Here is a 23301-nt window from a genome sequence, read left to right on the forward strand (position 1 = left end):
TCCTGGTTTGATTGACCATAATTAACCATAACATTCAGACAATCAAGTAAAACATGGTTTCATGTGATGTCTGAACAAAGCTTAGTGGGAGTAGAGAGAAAAAGAAGACGACATTGGATTTATACCCTGCCCTTCTCTCAGAGTGGCTTACAAACTCCTTTCCCTTTCCCTCCTCACAACAGACACCCTGTGAGGTAGGTAGGGCTGAGAGAGGTCTTTCCAGAACTGTCTTTGAGAGAACAGCTAACAGAACTATGGCCTGAGTCTCTCTAGCAAGCCAAAAATGTGACTAAGGTAAACTGTAGCAGGTACTGTCCAGTTTGTATCCTCTTTTTGTCTCTGTTTTCAGGAGATCAAGCTGATCCTTGCAAGTTCCAGGCATGCAATGAGTTTTCTGAATGCTTAGTGAACCAGTGGAGCGGGGAAGCTGAGTGTGTCTGTTATCCTGGCTATCTAAGCATTGATGGATTGCCTTGTATTAGCATTTGTGATCTCCAGCCTGACTTTTGTCAAAATGATGGGAAATGTGACATAATCCCAGGGCAAGGGGCAATATGTAGGTAAGTGAAATTTGTCTCAGCTTTTCAAATGCAGAAATCACACACATTGTTCTCCTGGGGTCATCTTTATCGAAGTATAGTAGGTACCTTTGATAAAGAATGGAAACTGACAAGATTTAGGAAACTGATCGTTCAAAACTCCCATATATCAACAAAGAAATAAATAGAAGAGACAATTAATTTCACCTCTTTTTAAATATTATCAGTTTAAAACTGGATTAAATGTAAAATTAACAAACCTCCATTGAGAAACAAAACTAAATTTGAAAAGACTCTTAATGAAGGTATGCTGTTCATATTTTATGGTATCTTCAAAACTTAACAATGAAGCCAAAATTCTAATCCCAAAGAGTTTAAAGTAAACTTTATTGGTTTTAGATTTCAGGTGGGTGGCCATGTTGGTCTGAAGCAATAGAAAAAAGTTTGAGTCCAGTGGCACCTTTAAGACCAACAAAGTTTAATTCTGGGTATAAGTTTTCATGTGCATGCAGGCACTTCTGAAGAAGGGGTGGGGTTTTGGGGTGTCAGGCTGGTGTGGAGGAACCTCTCGTTGCTTCTGGAGCGGCTGCTGCTCATAATGATTTTGTGTAAGCCGCCCTGAGCCAGCCTTGGCTGGGAGGGCGGGGTAAAAAATCAATCAATCAATAAATGTGCATGCACATGAAACCTTATAGCCAGAATTAAAATTTGTTGGTCTTAAAGGTGATACTGGACTCAGACTTCGTTGTATTGGTTTTAGTGGTACTTATGAGTAAAAATATATAAGATTGGGCTAGAAGTAATATGAACACAGGGTGTTCACCAAAATGTTGGAGATACGGAGGTCAGAAGGCAGTTCTTTGGTGAACATTCCTCAGAAACAAATTATACAGAAAATTAACGAGAAAATGGCCCTTAATCAGATTATACATGGGTGCTGAGAAACTGTAAGGAAATTAGGTCTTTTCAAGGTTGTTGATTGCCCAGCTTTGGAGGAGATCTGGTAATATCCTGCACAGTATTATATTGACAATTTTGTGTTCTCTAAAAACATCTATACATATCAAGATGCAGAAATGTAAAGATCAATAATAAGAACATAGATTCCCCCCCCCCTAGATTTTGATAAGAAATATAATGAGCATACATCTCACTTGGACTAAAGTAGAACCTCACTGGGGTTACAGAATCCCTCTTATGTTTTAGTGCTTTTAAGAATGAATGTATACTGGTTTAATAATAGTAATTGTATGTTTGACTTTTCTTTTTTCCTTTAAGTGTGCTGGTTAAGTGATGTTACAACTGGAATTTTCTTTGTTTAACTAATATTGTAATAATATACTTGTGTAATAGATGATTTTTTTAAAAAAATTCTGATTTAACTGTTTTAAATTGAATATGAACTCTTTCTAGGGTTTACTAAACCGCTGTTACGTCTTGTATAATAAAACTCTTCTCTTTCTATCCTTCAAGAAATTCTAAGAATGTACGTACCTGTATTGCTTTTTGAAATGAACTGTCTTCTAATTCTAATAATTCTAATGATTTTCTAGTGTCATTAACTGTATTGTATTGTTAGTAATAAATATAAAAAATAAAATTAAAAAAATCAATCACATGCATTGGTCTCCCTATGTTATACTGTTTTTTTTCCAATAACCACAATAGGTCCTCAAAATATGAACAAGGCCAACTTCAGAGAGAAGCCTCCCTCCATTCATAGTGCCACTCACACATTGTTTTTAAGCCTCTGTGCTAGCTCCCTGTATTTCAGTTATGACTGCACAATGCCTTTGTGTTTCACTCACCTGCTGTCTTACCTTGGTGAAGATTTAACGTAAGCTTATAATTTGAGGTTGATAACAGAATGACTTTCCTTTGTTTTTCTTTATCATTGCCCTTTTGATGGGGGTGGATGACAGATGCCGTGTAGGTGAGAACTGGTGGTACAGAGGAGAGCACTGTGAAGAGTATGTCTCGGAACCACTTGTTGTGGGTATTGCAATTGCTTCCGTAGCTGGCTTTCTTCTCGTAGCATCTGCTGTTATTTTCTTCCTGGCCAGGACCCTTCGAGATCAGTATACAAAGAGTGAAATGGAGGACACGTTAGGGTAAGGCTCTATTGGATAGTATTTCATTCTTTAAGCAAGATGGGTATTGAAAGGAGACAAAGGAACAGGCAGGTGGGCAGTGTAGGAGAGCATAAACATATGGCCAGTGGGCAAAAATGACTTTTTAAATATATGATCCCTGGTTGGCTCCTAGTTAGGGCTAAATGACAAGAAAAATCTAATGGAATCCTAGTGTGTAAATAGAAATAAACAAATGGGGGACCCACAAAGACTTGCAAGGAGGATCTCATTTCCCCCTCCGTTACTACATCTTTTTTCCCTTTCCTGAAAGCCCCCATAGCCTCTCCCCCTTTCCTGCTTTCTTTTCTCCTTTCCACCCACCAGCCAACTAACCTTTCTCTACCCCCTGTCTTCAGCTTTCCTTTCTTCCCTTCTTGGCAGCCTCACCTCAGGAAAACTATGGCCCAGTGGCATGGTGCAAACTGACTTGGGCCCATTTACACTACAGGGCACCTGCAATGACTTGTGGGGGACACCTTACTTTGTCCTGCACCCCTTTTCCATATTGCTTCCTTTCCCCCTCATCCTAGAAACTCCTATATCTTCACCTTTGCTCACTTCCTTCTCTCCTTCCCACCCATCCTTTTGTCTGCCTTTCATCTGCCTGCCATCTTGTTTATTTACTTCATTTATATATAGGACTTTCTCCGCAATGGAGTCCTAATGCATCTTACACCATTCTCCTCTCTTCCATTTTATCCTCACAATGACCCTGTGAGGTAGGTTAGTCTGAGAATGTGTAAGTGGCCCTAAGTCACTCTGTGAGTTTCCACAGAGGAATGGGGATTCAAGGTCCCAGTCTGAAATTCTATGACTACACTGTAATGGTGTTCATAGGGTGGCTGCTGTTGAACTGTAGCAAGCAGCCAGGCCTGCATGAGTCATACAATTCAGGTGGTATCAAATTGTCTTGTGGTTGCTGCCAGGCCTGGCCCCAGTGAGTTCTCCCTCAGAGTCCAAAATAGCCTTGGAAAGGGCCATGCCCCCTCCCCCTGCCTCTTACTGACAGAAACCAAACAAAAATCAACCCCGGAATGCTGGCCAACTGTTGTTGTTGCCAGCAGAAGCCACTGAACACATCTATTTGTTAAAGCTACAAGTACTGCTTTTATTGATTTTGGGTTTTTATCCCCTCCCTGTATTTTGTTTATATTTCAGATTTTTATGCAAACCTGAGGCATTTTCCAGGTTTGTTGAAAGATCCATCTTGTTCATTCACCCCTCCAATCTCTGGATTTAAGTATCCTCAGCTGGGGAGATGTGTTGCTACTAGAATATACAAGCGGGAACCCACATGGACTTGCAGGGGGGCATCTCATTTCCCCCTCCCCCACTATTTCTCCTTTCCTTTCCCTAAAATCCCCTATAGTTTCTCTCCTTTCTCTTCTTCTTTCTCTCCATCTTTCCTTCCCACCCAACAGCCAGTATACCTTTACTGCCCCTCTGTCTTCAGCTCACCCCTCGACACATCTAGCTAGGAAAACTGCGGCCCAGTTGTGCAGTGTCATCTGCTGGACCAGATCCACTTGCATGTTAGAGAATAGGGATGGACATGAACTGGGAAAATATGGTTTGTGTTCATGGCTGAATCACGAACCAAACTGGGTGGTTCATTTGTGAACCAAACCAGTTCTTGGTTTGTGACCCCACAAACCCAATTGAAAGAAACTGCAGCAATGCTCCCTCTAAGCTGTGGAGTCTTGTGAGCAAATATTCTTACTTTGTGAGTTATTGGCATTAAAGTTGTGAGCGAACGATCTGGCTACTGCAGAAATTAGTTTTCTCTGGAGCCATCATTCTTGAGCTAAGACAAAAATGAGTGAACCGGAGGCTAAAAAACTGTAAGCTAGCTCACACTAACTCAGCTCAGAGGGAATATTGAACTGCAGTCACTTTAAAAAGGGTTTTCAGAAAGCCTGAAAAACAGCTGAGTGATGGGGAGTGACTTGCTCCATTCTGCTCAGCTGTTTCAGGATGTCTTGTGCAGTCCCTTTAATGTTTAAAGGGATTGAATAAGTCAGCCTGAAACAGCTGAACAGTTGGGAGCACCCCTTGCCACTCAACTGTTTTTTGGCTGTCTTTTACAGTCTCTTTAAAATTTAAATGGACTGCACGAGACAGCCCAAAATAGTTGAGTGATGGGGAGCACCTCCCTGCCGCTCAGCTGTTTTTGCGGCTTTCACGGGGAACAGAAGGGAGCTCTGAGTCCCTTTAAATCCCTGTTTTCTGGTCTGTCCAGGAACCACCACAAAGAGCCACAAACTGCTTTAAAGGTACATGGAAGTTCCTGACAATAGACACATCATGTACTTCTGTTCACAAACCACAGTCAGGGCAAAATTGTGACAAATTTTGCTTAGTGGTTTGGTTCATGCCCATTTCTAGTAGGGAACCCTCCAAATTTTCCTGCCTCATTCTCTCCATCTCAATCATTCACCAATCTACTTTTTGCCTCCCACCTTCATCTATATTTATTATTATTTACCCCATTTATATCCCACCTTTTCCACAATAGGAACCAAAGCAGCTTACATCATTCTCCTCTCCTCCTTTTTATCCTCACAACAACCCTGCGAGGTCATTCAGGCTGAAAGTATGTGATTGGCACAACATCACCTAGTGAGCTTCCCTGGCAGACTGGTGTTTTGAACCTGGGTCTCCCAGACCCAGCTCTAAAGCTCTAACTGCTACACTACACTGGCTTAAATACTGGCTTAAATACTGCTATACCACATTGGCTTAAATGATGTTCACAGCTCCAGTCACTGAATTTAAGTTTCCTAGGATTTGGCTGACTTTGCTATTAGAATATATGATGATATCTTGCTGAGTGTGGGTGGCCTGAGGGATGGAAATGTTAAAGCTGTTGGCTGAGGAGGAGGTAGTTAAAAAATAGGGCAACACTTCCTATACATCAGATGTCCGATGGGATTTGCTAGCTTCCTCAAAAGTTACAAAGCCAACTCTGACCCTCATAGGGCTTGTAAACAGGGCAGAAGGCCAGAGGCATCTTGAGCAGCTCTATTGAAGAGACCACATGGGCTCTAGCAAGGTCATTGAGGGCTGCACTGGCCCACCTGTTACAAGGATTGCTCTACCCACCCACCATAACACTCTTCATGATTTATTATAAGTTCCAGCTTGTAAAGGCGTTATGATTAGCATCTCCAAAGAACCCTAAACTGAAGCCTTGTAGTGTGGAGAAGGATTTATCTCCCAGGTTGTTGTCTGGAGTGCCAGACTACTTTAGGGTTAAGTAAACTTGGGAAGTATTTTGCAACAATAGGAATGTACTACTTGCCATTTGCACATTTCTACTTTCCTTATAGGCAAGGGGACAGCCTCTCATCCATCGAAAATGCAGTGAAATACAACCCAATGTATGAGAGTGATGCTACAGGAAACAATCCGTACTGTAAGAGATATCCACAGCTTACTTCTTACAGCTCTACCAGTAATGAGACATCCACTGAGTACAGCAGTGAGGAGATCAGGCACATTTATGAAAACAGTGAGCTCACTAAACAGGTACTTGTTTTTATTTTCACCCTGTCCTATTTCAGGGGCTTGATTGTAGTCCTTTAAACACAAATGATATAATCATAAACCCCGTTATACCCTCCAAGTCCATTGAAGCCAATGGGCTTAGAAGAGTGTAACTCTGTGTAGGAACTGACGTCTTGTGATGTTGATGAAATTTCCCCCACCTCCCTAAATGCTCCCACTGGGCTGTGAGCTATGGCTAGCAACCCGAATGCCACCTCTTCAGACCTGCTTGAGGTGGCTTACAACTAAAACAATAAAACAAAACCAACCAAGGCTGGTTCTGCATCTGACATTCGCTCCACATTTTCTCAATACTGAGGAAAAAGTACAGCTCAAAACCACATTCAAATACCCTAGGCCAACGCTGTACTGACTGCAAAGTCACCCCTGAACTGCCATAGAACAGCCATAAATCTATGCAAAAGGTACCATAAAACCCGATGATCAAAAGAAAGTGAAAGTGGCATACAGTGTAGAGGGTACCATAAAATCCGATGGTCAAAGAAAGTGAAAGTAGCATGCAATGTAGAGGGGGATTTCTGTTCCAACATGGGTTTGCTGAAACAACGGAGGGAAAAGCCAATGCAGAATCAACCCAAGACAATAAAAACAAGTCAATAAAATAATTGAATACAACAAGCCAAGCTAGTAGTATAAATACATAAAAGCAAATCAGTAAAAAGGTACTAATAAAACCAAGCCAATTAAAAAAGGCAGGGCACATAAGCACAAAAAGCAAATAGAGCACTCTAAAATGATATTAAACTGTCCTCATGCTAGGAGCAGACTATAAAAGAGCTAAAAAGAACCCCTTAATTTAAAGCCCAGATAAAGAGGGGTTCCATGATGAACTGAAGGGGGGGTACAGTGTGATCTAGGGGTTTCATCCTATGATATTGTTCCCCTCTTGAGCAGTTCTCTCCAGCCACTGCAGAGGCTTTCCTCTGCTGAGGTGCTTCCTTCCTCTTAACACTAACTTCCATGTGCATAAAAACACCTTGAAAAACATTGATCTTATGAACATGGAACTGCTAGCAGAAGTACTGAATGCTCATTCGTTTTTTGGGAGGGAGGGAAACACAACGAGGCATTTTGAGACATGATAAACTATTTTCGGGGGGGGGACACCCTCACCTACCTTCTTTTCTACTGCTCTTTTGCTACCACTTTTTTTTTTTAATGAGTTGTCATTTTCTTAAGAAAGATCATTCCAGCCAACTGGGGATCTGGTAGTGAGCATGAAGAACATAAGAACATAAGAAAAGCTAACGTTGGATCGGGCCAAAGGCCCATCCAGTCCAACACTCTGTCACACAATGGCCAAAAACACGAGGTGCCATCAGGAGGTCCACCAGTGGGGCCAGGACATTAGAAGTCCTCCCACTATTGCCCCCCCAGCACCAAGAATACAGAGCATCACTTGCCCCAGACTGAGAATTCCTATGGACCTCTGCTCCATATGTTTATTGCTGTGCTGCAAATAATATTTGCCTGTGTGGTTGTGTCATTCATACAGCCAACTGAGGGCAAGGGCAGTGTTTCTTAGATCAGCATACCACTTGCCCAGAATGGGCCAAATGCTTTTGTGCCCTTTTAGGACAACCTCCCAAAAATGCTGAAATGGGGTGAAAAGTAGCTTTTACAAAAAAAAGAAGAGATCCCCCTTTTGACAGCCATAACCAGAACTATTTTATGAAAGATAGTCTTTCAGGTTGTCCAAAGGCATAGAGCTTTTGGAGGCCATTTTACAATTTTATAACTATAGAAGCAGAGAGGTGAAAGGGCTGATAAAGATACATCTGGAGTGGTAGGAGACTGGAGCAGATGACTTGTGCAAGCCATGGCAGGCGACAGAAGGGTGCACAGGATAGGGGAAGGGGGTGGAGTTCCTAGCTGTCTCTTGCAGTGACACTTCATTAAGTGTCATTTTATTTATCTCCTTCTTCTTGTTGGGAGGATGAGTGTTCCAGCCATTGGGGGCCTTCTGCATTCTTTCTTCCTCGCACTCCATGCCACTGCCATAGCTGCTGCCCTCTTCTCTGCTCCCAGATAATGACTCTCATAGCAGGAGGCAGAATCTTCTTGAATAAAGCATGGTCAGCCATGTATATTCCATCAAGTTCCAGGATTTCAGAAGAAATGGAGTTCTGAGAATCTGGGGAACCACTCGTAGGGTTCCCAATTTTCTCTTGGAAAAATCCTGGAGATCTGGGAGTGGTGGGTTTTTGTTTTTTTTTTTGGTGGGGGGAATTCTGGAGAGGGGAGAAACCTCAGTGGGAATGGGATGCCAAACAGTTCATCCTCTGAAACTGCCGTCTCTTCCATGATAGGTGATCTCTCTAGAATTCAAGGCCCGACCTGGAGGCTGGTAACCCGAGGAAACAGAGTGATGAAAGTGGCAACCATCTCAGGCATTTGTGTGCTTGAGAGACTTCCCATCAATCTTGAGTGGTGTCTCTTTAGCAGTGCCCACCCAGCTGTCCTAACTCCAGTGAGCTGGCCTCACTTGGAGCTGCAGCCAATCAGGAACATGGAGTCCAGCAATGCTCCAGCTTATTTTGCACCCTAGACGAGGATCCCTTCTATTCCCCCCCCCCCGGGGCACCCACCAATTTTCAAAAATAAATGCATTTTAGGAAGAATGAAAAACACAAATAATCAAGAAACTCCCAGAGTACGGGGCCGGGTGCAGTTTGGTGCCCCTAAGGGCTGTCCCGCTCTAGGCGATTGCCTAGTTCGCCTAGTGAGTGAGCCGGCCCTGCATGGAGTCCAGCAATGCCTGCACAGCAGCCACAAATGTCAGTGGGAGCTGTGGGCCATGCCAGCTGGGCTGTCCAGTTGCATGTGACCCCAAGGCTGTATGTTGTGGATTCATGAATTAGCAGAATGGAGTTGATGGCTGAATGGAATCATTGAATCCAATCCAATATTGAGAAGTAGAAATTTGGGCTTGCAATATTGTGTCCATTTAAAAATGTGTGTTTCCTCATATTATAGGAGATCCAAGACAGAATACGGATTCTAGAACTATATGCCAAAGACCGGCAGTTTGCAGAATTTGTAAGACAGCATCAAATGTGAGTTAGATGCTTCGAAAATAATTTTGTAGTTGTTCCTCTGCCAAGCCTGTTTATTATATTCCACACAGCAGGGATTCATTCAAAAGAAAACTGCCTCAGAGCAAATTGGAAGACTCATTTTAACTCTTTAAAACAGTATGTAAAATCCCAGTATATTTGAATTTTTAAATAGATTTTTTAATATCATATATTTGAATGAAACTAAGGGAGTAAGTACAAGACTGCCATGATTTTATACTTCATTGGAAATATGATGTTATGCAACAGTACCAGTTATTAACATTAGACTAACTTTACATTTATTTTCCTAACTATTGAGACATCAATATGTTGTCGAAAGCTTTCACGGCTGTGTATGGCTGTGGCCTTAGCTAGGGCTTTTTTTGTAGAAAAAGCCTAGCAGGAACTCATTAGCATAATAGGCCACACCAAACAGCAGGAACTCATTAGCATATTAGGCCACACCCCTGAAAGCACAGCTCATTATCATATTAGGCCAGACCCCCATGCCTTCCCTTGGCTTGCCCAGGTGCCCTGTGGCTGCGGGGTATCATGCCCACCATGCTGCCCGACCCAGTGGACCCTGATCCCGAGGATTCTGCACCTTTCTCCTCCAAGGAAGAGCTCCCTGCACCTCTGGACATACGTTTTGCAGAGGATGAACACCGGCTGTCAGAAGGGTTCACACCTGGAGCCGCTCCTGCTGAGCCGAGCACCAGCTCCACACCCTGATTCCCCTCCACCTGTAGCTCGTTTACGAGACCAAAGGAGACAGGATTTGACAACCAGGCATAGAGAAGCACGCATGCGTGGGAGACATACTCTGAGTCCAGAGTATTAACTGGAGCCAGGACTCATTAATCAGCCAGTAATTAATGACACAGGGAACGGGTTTTTAAGGAAGCCTTCTGCACTATCCACCTTGTGCTGGCAACTGATCACATGATTACATCGCGGCACCTCTGACTTTGCATCTGGTTTCCTGACTCCCTGTTTGACTCCCTCGGCTATTTTTGGACTACGGATTGCGTGACATTGTCTTCTGGCTCCTCGACCCCGGAATTTGTAACTGGACTCTGGACAACGGCTTTACATCTCTAACTATGAAGCTCCAGTAACCCTGAACTTCTGCAAGTAATTTGGTATCTTGGACTGTGTTTGTTTTCTCTGCCTCTCTGGTGCCCTGAACTCTGTGTTTACTGGATACTCCGTGCCTTGCCCACCCGCTTGGGCAATCGTGACACAGGGAGCCTGGGTAAGCCACACCTTGAAGGGAAGGGAAGGCCATTCCCGTAGCTGTGGGAAGCCCAGGCAAGCATGTGCAGAAAAACATAATTCTGCCAATTAACACAACTGGAATTTTAATGCAGTTACCATCCCTAGTACCCATTCAGACCATTCATATCTTAACATATTAGAGAGGCAGTCTACGTTCTAGACCTAGTAAAACTAAACCCTCTGAAATGTTCACACATGAATGAAATATCTCAAGGCTGGAATCAGATGAGTATTGGAAAGCCCCTGTCACTTTTCAGTATTCTTGTTGAAGACTAGCTAATATTCAGTAGTTTTTCCTTTAAAATAGGAGTTTGAAAGCTATCAGGAACACAATTCCTACAAGCTAGTCCTTCTTGAATTCTGCAAATTCAACAAGGTAATGAACAAAGAACCTGTCATTGTTAGTAGAATGTAATATCTGCTCTTGTGGGTTCTAGGAAAGTGCAAGCTTATGTGACACTGTTGGACTCTCACTACTGTGGTTGTTCTAAGTGTATAAAACTCAGTTCTTTGACAGTCTTGAAAATTCATTTGTCCACATTTTTAGTGTTTTCTAAAACTGGTTCTCACATTTTAGGAAGGGTGTTGTAGTGCGAAACCTATACTTGCCTATCCCCACTTAAGGGTTTGATTAGTGACTAGTGACTGTGGTGGGAGAAATGACAGCTTGTATTGCCTGTATGCGGGTTTTTGACAAGAACTTAAATAATCACTGCTCTGTTTATTTCCTTTTAGGAAGTTGCTTTAAAAACAGATCCAGTAGAAAGGATCTATCATGAGAAGTGATGGACCATGTTGCCACGGGGATGAGGCACAGATGCGCTGGCAAAGTTTCTTATAGTCTTTTCAGTGAAGTGTATGGATCTTAACTGCTCATGGGTGGATTCTCGTGTCCACTAAATGGGTGGATACATATGAGGAATGCTGCTTATCAGTGGTTAATTCTGAATGCAGCTGTACATCATGAGAGATGTTCAGCATTTGCAAGGTCATGCAAATCAGTTTCATTTGTGTGTAAATGGAGCAGAGTTTAATTCAACGGGACACTGACCATTCTGCAACTGAATTCTCTTGTCTTGTGAAAGTTTGTTTTTCTTTCTGTTTAGGGTTCTGGGGAGGTATAAATAAAACATAATAACTGCTGTTTGGTTTTCTCTGCTTTGGAGAGCTACATGTTTGGGTTTTTTTAAGTGATTAGTAATGAGATAAATGTTGAGTTGCATTTGACATTCTTATAGTTTTGTTACTGTTTCATTCAAATGATATTTGCATTTTAAGAAACAATTTGGTCCATCAGTAAACAAAATTTAAAATGGTAGTTACCTAGATGTTTAGCATATGATTTAGCTTTTCTTGCCCAAAATAATATTAGAATAATATTCTGTTATTAAGAACAAACTTAATGAGGAATTTAGACCATCACATCCTTTGTTTTAAAGTAGTTGCCACTGTTGGCTTTTGTACCATCATCTCATCCCCTTGAGAAATTGGATCAAACCATCTAGACAGTCATCTCTTTCCATCGAAAAATTACCAGTATGACCACGTGCTACTTCTGAACATATGTCGCAGAGAGAGATACTCTGAAGGCAAGAAAGGCTAAATATTCCACAGCTGTTTATTTTTTTAAAGTTTTACTTTGTCAGGAGTTTGATTAAACAGATGTGGATATTTTAACCAATTTGAATTTATAAATTAATGCATTTGCTTGTTTTCTTCTAACTATTTTCATACTGGTATCATATGCAGTAATAAAAATAGCACTAGATTTACTTATTCCAACTCATTCACACGATGGGCAGATGACATTCTAGTTCCTACGTTTTGGAACTACTGTGACACATTTCTCCCCCCCCCCCACACCTTTGTGGTTATATCCATACTGCCTCCTCTTGGTTGAGATGATCCTTGATTGAACAGAGTCCTGAGTCAAGTATGAATATTCTTTGGCAATACTGCCTGGAATGTAAGCACAAAATGTTATTGTGCACTTCCAGACACAGAACTGAGTAGGTATCAACAGATGAAAGATATTTTTTCATGTGGATTCACATACTGAATGGACTTAGCTCACTGGCTTTTAAGTTTTTTAACCTTCAATAATTGTGCAAGGTAGCTCTTCCTCAGTAATATGGTGCCATCAGGCAAGGATATGGGTGAGGGATGGGGACTAGTACTTGACAGCCAACCATGCTGTCAGTTCTTGCAGCTGTGTTCCTTAAGTGGAATTGGGGAACATGCATCAGACGGCTTATTTTTTTTCTTGAAAAAAATGTTTTAACTATGATCAGTGTTCAGTATCTCCATATGCACAGTATACCATCCCACAGCCTTAAACTTTCCTCCATGCTGTTTGTAAGACTGGGCTTTCTGAGGCCACTGTAGTCTGTTGTGATTTATCTGAGCAGGAGTGGCTCAATAAGTGGAGGGATTAATCCTCTGACATATGTTTTTGCAGCTGGAGCACATCCTAGAATTTGGCTCTGAAATGTATTGCAGTTTAAAGTGGTGCATGAGGAATAAGCTGCATGCCTCTTCATGCTTCTTGCCTGCCTTCATACTCTACCAATAATTTGCCATTTAGGGCTTGTCTGCGCTGCTGCTTTGCTACTCGTGAATCTTCAATTAGGGTGAATTTGAAGTGCCTTTGACCTGTGGCATTTGCAGGAGGCACAGTTGGAATATGGGTAATCTATCTTAAAGAGTGGCCAAATTACAGTCGCCTCCAGTTAGGGTTCAACCAAACATTTGCAGACAGTAGTCTGGGATTAGTCCTAAAATGCTGTCATCAAGGTTGTGATACATGGGTCCAGTCAAATGCAGGCTTTGGTCTAATCAGCAGCTTTTCAAATGGCTTTTCTATTCTTCAATGTGCATTTCTATCAGGCAAAAGTGTGCAGTGGCACAGTCCTTGTTATTCAATTATTTGTATGTTTTTTTAAAAAAAGAGACAATGAATAATCAAAGCCCTCATATCCCAAGGTATAGCCCAGTTTTCCTTAATGAATGAAGACACAAGGAGAACCATAGTGCACATTTAAATCATGGGAATGCAAGAGAATAGTGACGGCATAAGGCAAATGTGTGGAAAGCAAAGCAATCTGAATCTAGGGCAATCTTCAGTGCAGACATAGCCTGAGTGATACAAATGAATTACATTTTAGTGGACAATTAGAGTCTGGCAATTGTTGAGCTTTGATAGCAGACTTCAAATCTGAAACGCACGTAATCAGAGAGAAAGTTCTGTATGAGGTAGGCCTGTTCTGTGTTTCTGTGACTTTAGCACATCTCACAGCAATAGATTTGTCTTCCAGAATGCTAGCCTTGAAAAGGTTCTGATCATACTGAAATGAGCATTTCATTGTTTTTTACAGTGCATATTTTTCTTACTGTACATAATATTCTCTCTTTATTTTTCATTGCAATAAAAAATTTTCTTTCAAGATTCCATGTGATTATTTTTACCAATTATATGGCATTTATGATGTCCATAAGAATAAATATTATTATTGTTGAAAAACTCTATAGATAAAATTTGTGGTGGTGGCGTGTCATAAATCCAAGAGAGTGTCACATTGGACAAAAGTGCACCCAAGGCTCTCAAACTGTAGTGCCATGTTTGTGTTGCTGATCTTAAACAGGTGTTTACCCAAATCAACAGCTCACAAGAGATCTGGGAGCTTTATGTAGTAGACAATGGCATGGGATTGCCTGATTCCTTGAATCCAGATTATTTGGGAGAAGTCTTGCTGATATTCCAGTTGGAATTGCCTCCCCTATTATGATCTGGTAGAGTCAGGTATCAATGCCTGACCAAAAAGATTTCTGATTAAGTTCCATGTTGCCTATAGTACCTATACTGAAGTAAATGGTCTTATTTGAAGAGATGGCATTTTTTGTGGTGTAAATTTCAATTAGACTCAGAGGTGCTAAAAGGAACCACCAACACTAAGCTAAGGGAGAAAAAGCTAGTTTTATTAGATAGAGGATTGTTGGGGTGTGTGAAAAGGTAAAGGAAAACTATTCTTGTTGACGTTGAAACCAAATCCATGTTAAGGACTCCTGCACAACCTTGCTCAAGCAGTTACAAAAGAATGCTCTCAGCTTTGACGAAAGAGGATTAGCCAAAAGAATATTGTAAAAGATTAGTGGCCTCTTGCAGAGAAGGAGGGCACTACACAGCATTTACCAAGGGAGCTCAAGCCATGCAACGGGGTTTCCTTGTTTGACCTACAGGTACTGGATTTCTGGTACACGTCGCTTGCATCTGTAAGCATTTGTTGAGGAAGTGAGCACCTTCACCGTTCCACTCCTTCCAGCAAGGGAGATAAAGCTAATAGGTTTATGCCTGAACAGGAATGGTTATATATAACTCCAAAGTACATGCAAGACATCAAAGCTATCACACCTGCTTCTCAAAGTAAAAATGACTATTCCATGGCCTTTTAATGCTGGATAAAGTTGGATTGTAGCAAATGTTACACCTGACTACCACTATTTTTGTTTCCATCCGTAATATGTTGTACTTCTCAAACATAGTATGTATGTATCTCAAAGTAAAATCGGGTACTAGCAAAGTAGGCCTTGAGTTATTTACTACAAGAGGAGGAATCAAAAATGTCCATGGTCATTAAATGACATACTTCTTTCCCACTGCCAGGCCCATAACGATGAGGGGCTTTTTTGGGGGGGGGTGCCCCCTCATGGATGACCCCAGCCTTCCCTGGGAAGATGCCAGACCCCCTCCCTCCCCCGACTCCCAGGAGCCCAGGCAGCAAAGATATGCACCTGCCTCCCTCCTCAGCTCTCCTTCTCCCTCTCTGTTACTGGTGCGCATGAGGCTCCCGAGCCTCTGTGAACAGGGAGGGAAAAGGAGAGCCCAACTGCTGGCCAATTACTTGCTGGTGACATCACAACTGACATCACCACATCAAGGGCATGTGTGCCCCCTCCCCCGCTGAAAATGTTCTGGCTACAGGGCTGCCCATTGTTAATAAGGAGAGCACAATCTACCAGGATGTTCGGTTGTGCAAGCTTCCCTGAATGAATCAAAACTGGCTATAACATATTCATTTCAGTGGAGTGTGTACAGGAAAAATTCCTTGTGGATTGCATCCCTTGTGTTTTTTCTACATGCCCATCACGTGAGCAATATTTCCAAAACCATACTTCTGAAACATCAGCAAAGGGCAGTTATCAGTTTCCAATTTGCTGCATTGATCCTGCCAAGAGAAATTAGTTCTGCATCATTTGTAGTTTAAGGCCATTGAAGGCACGAAGTGATAGATTTTTCCAATAGTTTGTAAATAAGTCAGTATTCTTGCCAGGCACAGTTTATAACCCACATGGTGAACACGAACACACACGAACACACACACACACACACACACACACACACACACACACACACACACACACACACACATGCCCATTGGAACCATAAGTAATCTATGAATAATTTGACACCTTTAAACCATTTTCTCATTATGTTTAAACTATTTTCTCACCTTTAAACCACTTCTCTCATTATGTTTAAACCATTTTCTCATTGTTTTGTATGGAGCAAGGATGAGCCCTATATTATCAACATGTTTGGAGATAAAGAAAAAGGTATTTTATGCAGAGTTCACTGAGACTGTCAACACAACACATGTTCAGCATCTCATTATAGTTAAATGTATGCTTTTTCTAAACCTCCCCTTACCACTAAACATAATGTGTAGCATACACTCTAGAAGACAGTGTTCATGATCTAGGATGAAATAATTTGTGACTTCTAGTACTTTTCATGTCAGACTTTTTATAATTAAAGGCTGATAGCATACATCACAGGTGATCACTGTTAACTTGTGTCTGGGGTTGAGGGCCCTGCTTCCAAACTTACCTGGGTTGGTGGAGGCTCCCAGGTGGGCAGTGCAGGCCCCAACAATTGGAGTTACAACAGTGAGCCCATGGTGGAAGCCCTACCAGAGAACAAGGAAGGGCTGGGTGGGTCACAGCACAGGGAGGCTTAGCTGGGGATCTGTCACCAATTGATGCTTGATGGTGATCCCACAGATGAGACTGGCAGCATCCGCATCCCATTCAGGCCAGCTTAGGCCAGAGAAGAGGCCCTCTAAGGTAGCAGTAGAGGGAGGAGCACAGAAAGGGAGGGCCTGGGCAGGCACCCCATCACCTCTGTTGCCCACACTCAGCAGGACAAACCCCCTTTCATGGGACTTTAAATGAGCTCGGGGCTGCCATGCCCACAGGAAATCCTTTACAAACCAGGAGGAAGTGTAGCCAAGAATGATGGGCCAGACCTCTATCTTGGAGTCAGAGGAAAGGTGTGGAGCAAGGGAGAGATGGGCTAGGGTGAGACAAAACCTTCCTCCTCCCCCAACAACTGAGGCTTTGTCTGTGGACCACTTCTAAAAGATGCTAGAGGGTGTAGCCATGTTGGGCTCAGTCCCCTGAGAGTCAGAGACTTGTGCTTGGATTATGCTACAGCATACAAAATAATATTGTAAATCACAGATTCACAGGGTTGGAAGGAGTTGGAAGGAGTTGGAAGATAATGAAACTACATTAAGAAATGGACACCCCACCACCAATAACCAAAATATGGTCCTTTGCTTATTAACTTGTAAGCCAGCCACTAGTTGAGGGCAGTCATCTAGTTTAGGGTCACAAGAAAAGGGTTTTCTGCTGATTGGGGGGGAGGGAGGGACAGGGGACCTACTCTGAACCAGCAGCTCTTTAAATATAAATTTGTCAAAGTTTGCCAAAAATTTAAATTATAATAAAATAAAATTTCAAAAGGTTTAACATGCTGAAATCTCACAAGATTATCTCATGAGATCTCTGAAGACATTTTGACTTGCTCTAGGCAACTGTGGCCCCGGTCACACGGGCCGGATATCGTGGGGGGAGGCGTGGCTAATTGCCCCAGCACAGTTTGATCCGCGATTATGCAATCAGATGTGCCGGCGGCACACCACGGGTTTTTCTCTCAGCGCTGGTGGGTAAACGAGGGACTGGAGGGGAATGCTGCGTGCCGGCGTGATCACACCATGGGCGACTGGAGGCAGCCCATGGCGAATGTTTACTAGTACCTTGGAGGTACTAGTTTTTTTAACGCACATCGTTGGCGGGAAGCCACAGGTTAGCCACGGGAGCACTATGCTTCCTAGATGTTGCGATGTGATCACGCCCAGAAAATCCGCCTATTATCCATCTCTTTAGCATGGCAAATGCTCTGTGTGAATGGGGCCTGTATACAACATATCCAGTGTTCTCTGTGGTTAACTAGGTAATCCAAAATGGCTGCTGCCTTTCATTTCAAAATCTTAGGTGAGCAGGGGTGGGGAAGAGAAGGAATAAAGAGGGATGAAATACAAGAAGGAAGATAGGAGGAAAATAATGTTACAGTAGAGGGAGGGAGGAAAGAAAAATGGAGCAAAAGGGGTATAAAGTGGCTAGAGAGAGAGAAGAAAGCAAGAAAGGGGAGACACTGAAGGGACTGTGAGGGAAAGGGAAGGAGAGACAGTAGAGACAGCTTAAGGCAGAAGGAAGTGATATTCCCCCCATGAGTCCCCCACTTGTATTTCCTAAACCCAAGAAGGCTGGAATTAGATGGTTGCCAGCAAAAGTCCCAGATGTCCCTTCTGTCTTCTACTGACATCTACTAATGGAAAACAAGAAATGTGATGTCACCATAAATCCAAAATTTCCCTGCTCCAGCTCCACTTCAATAGCTGCCACTGGCAAGGCTGAAGAAATTCATAGTGTGGTACTATCAAATCACATGCTTTGTGTTAATAGACAAATGTTATTGGAGAGAGGACAAAGGCAGTAGAAAGGTCTGCTGATTTCATTGGGAACCACATATCTCCTATAAAGTGATAATCTAGACAGAAATCACAAATATCAATTAATCTTTAAAAGCTCAGGCATAGCTGTGTGGGGTTCCAATTTACACTGGAACCATGAGGGAGAGGAGAGTGGCTTTAATCCTATGTTTCACAGTTTTGCTAATTAAAAATGCCCCTGGAATGGTTAACTGCAGTTAATTAAAAAAGAAAACATTAGGAGATCCAGTCCCAGAACTAGCCTTATAACATGTAGTTTGGCCCATACTAGTCCAAAACATGTTCACGAAAGTGTGAATGCTTCTGATGGTGTTTGGTTTATCTCAGATATTGGTAAAAGTGAGTAAGTAGTTTTAATGCTATGAACTTTAGGAATTTTCTACAGTATTAATAGGTCCCAGACCAGAAGCTCAGTGTTCTAGTGAATGCTCTAATAAATAGCTTTTAGAAGCCTGAGGGCAGCATCAAATTTATTTATTTATTTATTTATGCAAGAAAGGTTTTGGCTGCTGAGCACATTATGATACATGAACAGATGGTAAGGATCTTTTCTCCATAATGTTAAGCTATTAACCATATGCTTGTTATTTCAGTATGCCTCCTGTTCAGCTCAGTAAGTTTGGAAAGATTTTTCCATAGCTCAATTTTTTCTACTTGTTACACCACATTTTTCTTTTTGACTGATAGCTTGAAACTCGGAAACTGATCATTTTCCAGAGAAGGGAATTCAGAACTCAAAAATTAAGAGAGAAATTTTGAGGAGACTTTCAGAAGAATACCCAAGTGGCAAACTATGGCCAATGCAGCCAGTTACTGGTGTGATGATTGGGCAAAATTAGCATGGCATTAAGGGGGGCATAGGGAACATTAGCTGCTGAGTAATATGATTTTAATTATTAAATATGGAGCTGGAAAGCAAGTTACTAATGCGTAATGGTCTGTACAGTCCCTCCTTCAGGATCTTCCTTACCTAGAAAACATAGCAAATGCACAATTTTGCCTCTTTCATAGAAAATATGAACAGAAAACTTCTGGACAGAAAAATATAGACAGGAACTTATGGACAGAGCTCCCCAAATACTAACAGTCCATAAGAATTATGAACAGGTGGCAACCTTCATTACTTGGCAATATGACAGTCTCCATTTACAGAGGCCACCCAATGAATGAAGGAACTTTTTAATTCCTTCATGTGCATTGTACTGAAAACAAGTGGCAAGCCCTATATATGAACTAAGAAAAGGCAGAGGAATTAACTCATAATGAAATAGGTGTGCTAATGTTCCTGATGCTTCTGGGGATTAAATTCAGCATATGGCTCCTTTCTCCTCCGAATTACAGGTTTAAATCCAGATCAGCATCTACCATCTGTTTTTTGTTACCATCTATTAATGTATTAGTCTATGAGAAGTGAACTAGGGGTCTCAATCCAGTTTAGAATGGACAGGTGGACATAATGCCAATGCAGCTCTGCAAAATTCAAGCACAGATCTGGCTCAACTTCATTAGGAAGCATCCAGAAGGACTGTTAATTAATTATGAATCTTTTGTCCTGAGAATTTTCCAGTATGTTTCCTAACTAAAGAAACATTTTCCATTAATGGATAGCATTGCCCCCAAAATCTGTACAGCTCTGTTCCTCATCTCTGAATCAAACACTTATGCCTCCTAAAGAACACCGTTGTTCCTCTTTTTCCAAATGGCTGAAAAATGTGCAAATGTTTGAGAACTCAAAAGTTTAAACTCATTGGCATAGCACTATATGGGCCACACACAATGGATCTAGACCATTTCTATTGGAGGTGAAATAGAACCAGGAGTTTATATTTTATGAAAATTGCCTTTTGCCAATTACTTAGGTGAGGAAATTTAGTGAAATGTAGCAAAATTCCTGGCCAGATCATTGTGATTTGGTATAGTGACATCACCCTATAATGAACTGTGATTAATTATGTGGGGTTAAGAGGAACCCCTTCGGTGTGAGGGTAATGCTTCCTCCCCAGACTCTGATATCATGATGTTGCATATAGTCAAGTTTTTATTGGCTGTATGATGTAACGGCAGATGTTGCCTACATAATTCCTGATTGGCTCAGGTCACTTGACAAGAAAGCTCATTTTTTAAAAAAAATTGATTTTTAATGGCACTGAAAATGCAGATTGGAGAAAGAAGCAGCAAATTTTGCATGGAAAACATAAACAGAAAAATTAATGAAAATGTCATCCTCCAAACCTTCCCCTTTCAGTTAGCCTCTTTCCATGGACAAAAATTCTGCTTAGTTCTAGTTAGGACTTTTGAGTCATTTGGAATAAGATAAAGGGGACATTCTTGTAATGCTTAAAAATATGTTGTTTCACAGTAGAATCAATTGGATTTTATCACAGGCAATGGATATGAACTTTTTAAAAAACTCGTCTGTATTTGACCATCTGTTCGTTGTATAAGTGACATGGCTTCTTTTAGAGTTGTTGGCCAGACTGTCTTACTGATGCCTACCATTCATATGCAGAAGACACAGAGTTTTTTTCATGTTCCCCTGCATTGCTACAGCTCTTTCTGACCACTGGGGGAAAAAATCATTTCTGGGGTAGAAGCATCTATGTAGAGGAAAAGCTGTGAGAGTAACTGGATGGACACTGTGATGAAATTGTTTTCTCATCTTGGCATAACTGTGCTTGTGGAAGATGAAGGATTTTAGCGGCTTATCCTTCACTCTAGCTTCCCCCCAGTCCATGTGGGTGTTTCTCCCTGTAGGTCCTGCAACTCTGGGGTGTTCTTTCCAGGAATTAGAAAGCTGCAGTAATTCCGAACAACATGGGAAAACTGCACCTTCTGCAGATGGAGTAGCAGGATATTGTCCTACGTCTTAACTTTGAAACGTTTATATCTGACTTATTTGTAGTGGTGCTTACTTGTAGCATAATTAGTTGACACAAGGCACAAATATAATAAAAATACCCACAAATTAGTGTTACCGATAGGGTTAATGAAGTATTTTCATAGGAAGCCATGCAAAACAGTTTTCAGCTTAAGGCCACCTTCTGTTCTTATGAGTGCAATGTTAATGCCTGAATCACAACCAAGTACTTTGCTATTCACCTTTCCGCCTAGGCTTTTTACCTCAACTACACCTTATTAAGAGGGATGTCAAAGCCAGGTGTCCTGGACAAGTGGGGTCATTAAAGATCTTTGGCTTAAAACCAAACAACTACACATTAGCCATCCTAGAAAATAACATGCAAAATAGAATGAAGGGCAGACAACAGCCCCTCTCTCTCTCTCTCTCTCTCTCTCTCTCTCTCTCTCTCTCTCTCTCCCCCCCCCCTCTCCTCCTCCTCCTTTTCTGTCCTGAGGCTGGGAAAAAGCATATTGCAAGGTTTCCCATCAGTCAGATGTGTTCCTTTATCCCATTTGATGTCCAAGCCTGGGTTAAATATAGGCTGCCACCATGCCAGCAGCCATCTGCCTAATCAAGCATGCAATTCTATCGGAATTTAGTAGAACTGGATTGATTTGAACATTAATCAAACAAGTGCTAGGTCATAACTGAAATATCCATTATAAACAACTAATTTTAAATCTCAGATCTCTTATTTTTGGCTTTTCTCCCTTTTATTACTATACGAGCATTTCCATTGTTATCCCAATCCCCCTTCATGCATGTTCCCCCACCCCACCCCTTCTGGGAAAATGTAATGTTTGAATACTTTTCTTGGTGAATGTTTTTTAAAGGTTTGGGAATCTTCTGTTTTGAAGGTCAAAGAAGACGGGGACGGCAAAGGATGAGATGGTTAGACAGTGTCATAGATGCAACGAACATGAAGTTGAGCAAACTTCAGAGGACGGCGGAAGACCGGAAGGCCTGGCGTGATCTAGTCCATGGGGTCGCGAAGAGTCGGACTCGACTGTGTGACTGAACAACAACAACAATCTTCTGTTGGACTATAGCTCACCCTCATTGGTCTCCAAAATGATTTCCCAGCTTGTGAGGAGAATGTCAGGACTGATCTTGTTAGCATCAAGGAAGCATTTTTTTTCTAGAAAAAGAACTGGTTGCATCTTACTAGAAGTCTGCTATGCGCTGAAGGCAGACTGTGTGGGAAAGGCAGAATCATGTCCTGATAGTCAGCCCTGCTTAGCCTTTGTGACTGCAAGCTTCCCTGTTGTCTCTGAGGTCAGTTATCCAGAAGGAATTCTAACCAACTTCCACAACTGTCTGTGTGGTAGAAAGTTAACAGGAATTATCCAAACTATCACTTATCAAGAACGATCTGAAGACACATCTTCACTGAGACTCAATGAAGAGTGTAATGTTATAGATCTGCTTGCTTATACTGAAGAAATTGAGATGGGTATTCTGAAAGATGGTAAACATTGTCTGGAACAGAACAGTCATGTCAGGCATCCTAGTTCTTTTCTTCGGCAGCAGAAATGGAGGCTTTTGTCTGAAGTGAACACCTATCCTAGGCAAGTAAATTAACAATATCTCTAATTTCCATTGTATCTTCAAACCAGGTCAGCACTACCAAGTCTGATAGTTAGTCAGCAATATCACACTGGCTTTCACCAGTATGCGTATGCAAATTATTCTGATAAATACAAGTCTTTTGCAAGCCTCTATAGGAGACCCCATGTGGACTGAGAGTCTCCGTGAGGTCACTTAATGTTTTGCCTAGCTAAACTTTACAACAAGAGGTGAGGAAACTAGATATATGATTTCCTGGTATGGGTGAGTATGTTAAACAGCATGAGTCCCAAAAAACAGCCTTTGGAGACCACAGTGATAACTTTCCTCCATCGTAACAAGCATAATGTCTACCAGATTACCCTATGATCTTCTTTATTGACACTTGCAATAAATATAAAAATTTGATGA

General features: G+C 41.7%; 1 protein-coding gene across 1 annotated transcript in view; it reads left to right on the forward strand.

Moving 5' to 3' along the window:
* IMPG2 (interphotoreceptor matrix proteoglycan 2) overlaps positions 1-22905 on the forward strand; it is a gene marked incomplete at its 5' end in the record, with an annotated part of 49886 nt that extends 26981 nt beyond the window's left edge. Inside the window, 6 exons of the mRNA XM_015410572.1 lie at positions 350-560; positions 2462-2650; positions 3449-3463; positions 6001-6199; positions 9215-9294; positions 22653-22905. Of these exons, the coding sequence (XP_015266058.1) occupies positions 350-560; positions 2462-2650; positions 3449-3463; positions 6001-6199; positions 9215-9294; positions 22653-22905 (947 nt within the window). The remainder of the gene's footprint in view (positions 1-349; positions 561-2461; positions 2651-3448; positions 3464-6000; positions 6200-9214; positions 9295-22652) is intronic.
* Positions 22906-23301: the final 396 nt, after the last annotated feature.

This window comes from Gekko japonicus, unplaced genomic scaffold (genome assembly GCF_001447785.1).
Source record: "Gekko japonicus isolate JY-2015 unplaced genomic scaffold, Gekko_japonicus_V1.1 scaffold241, whole genome shotgun sequence".
Lineage (NCBI taxonomy): Eukaryota > Metazoa > Chordata > Lepidosauria > Squamata > Gekkonidae > Gekko > Gekko japonicus.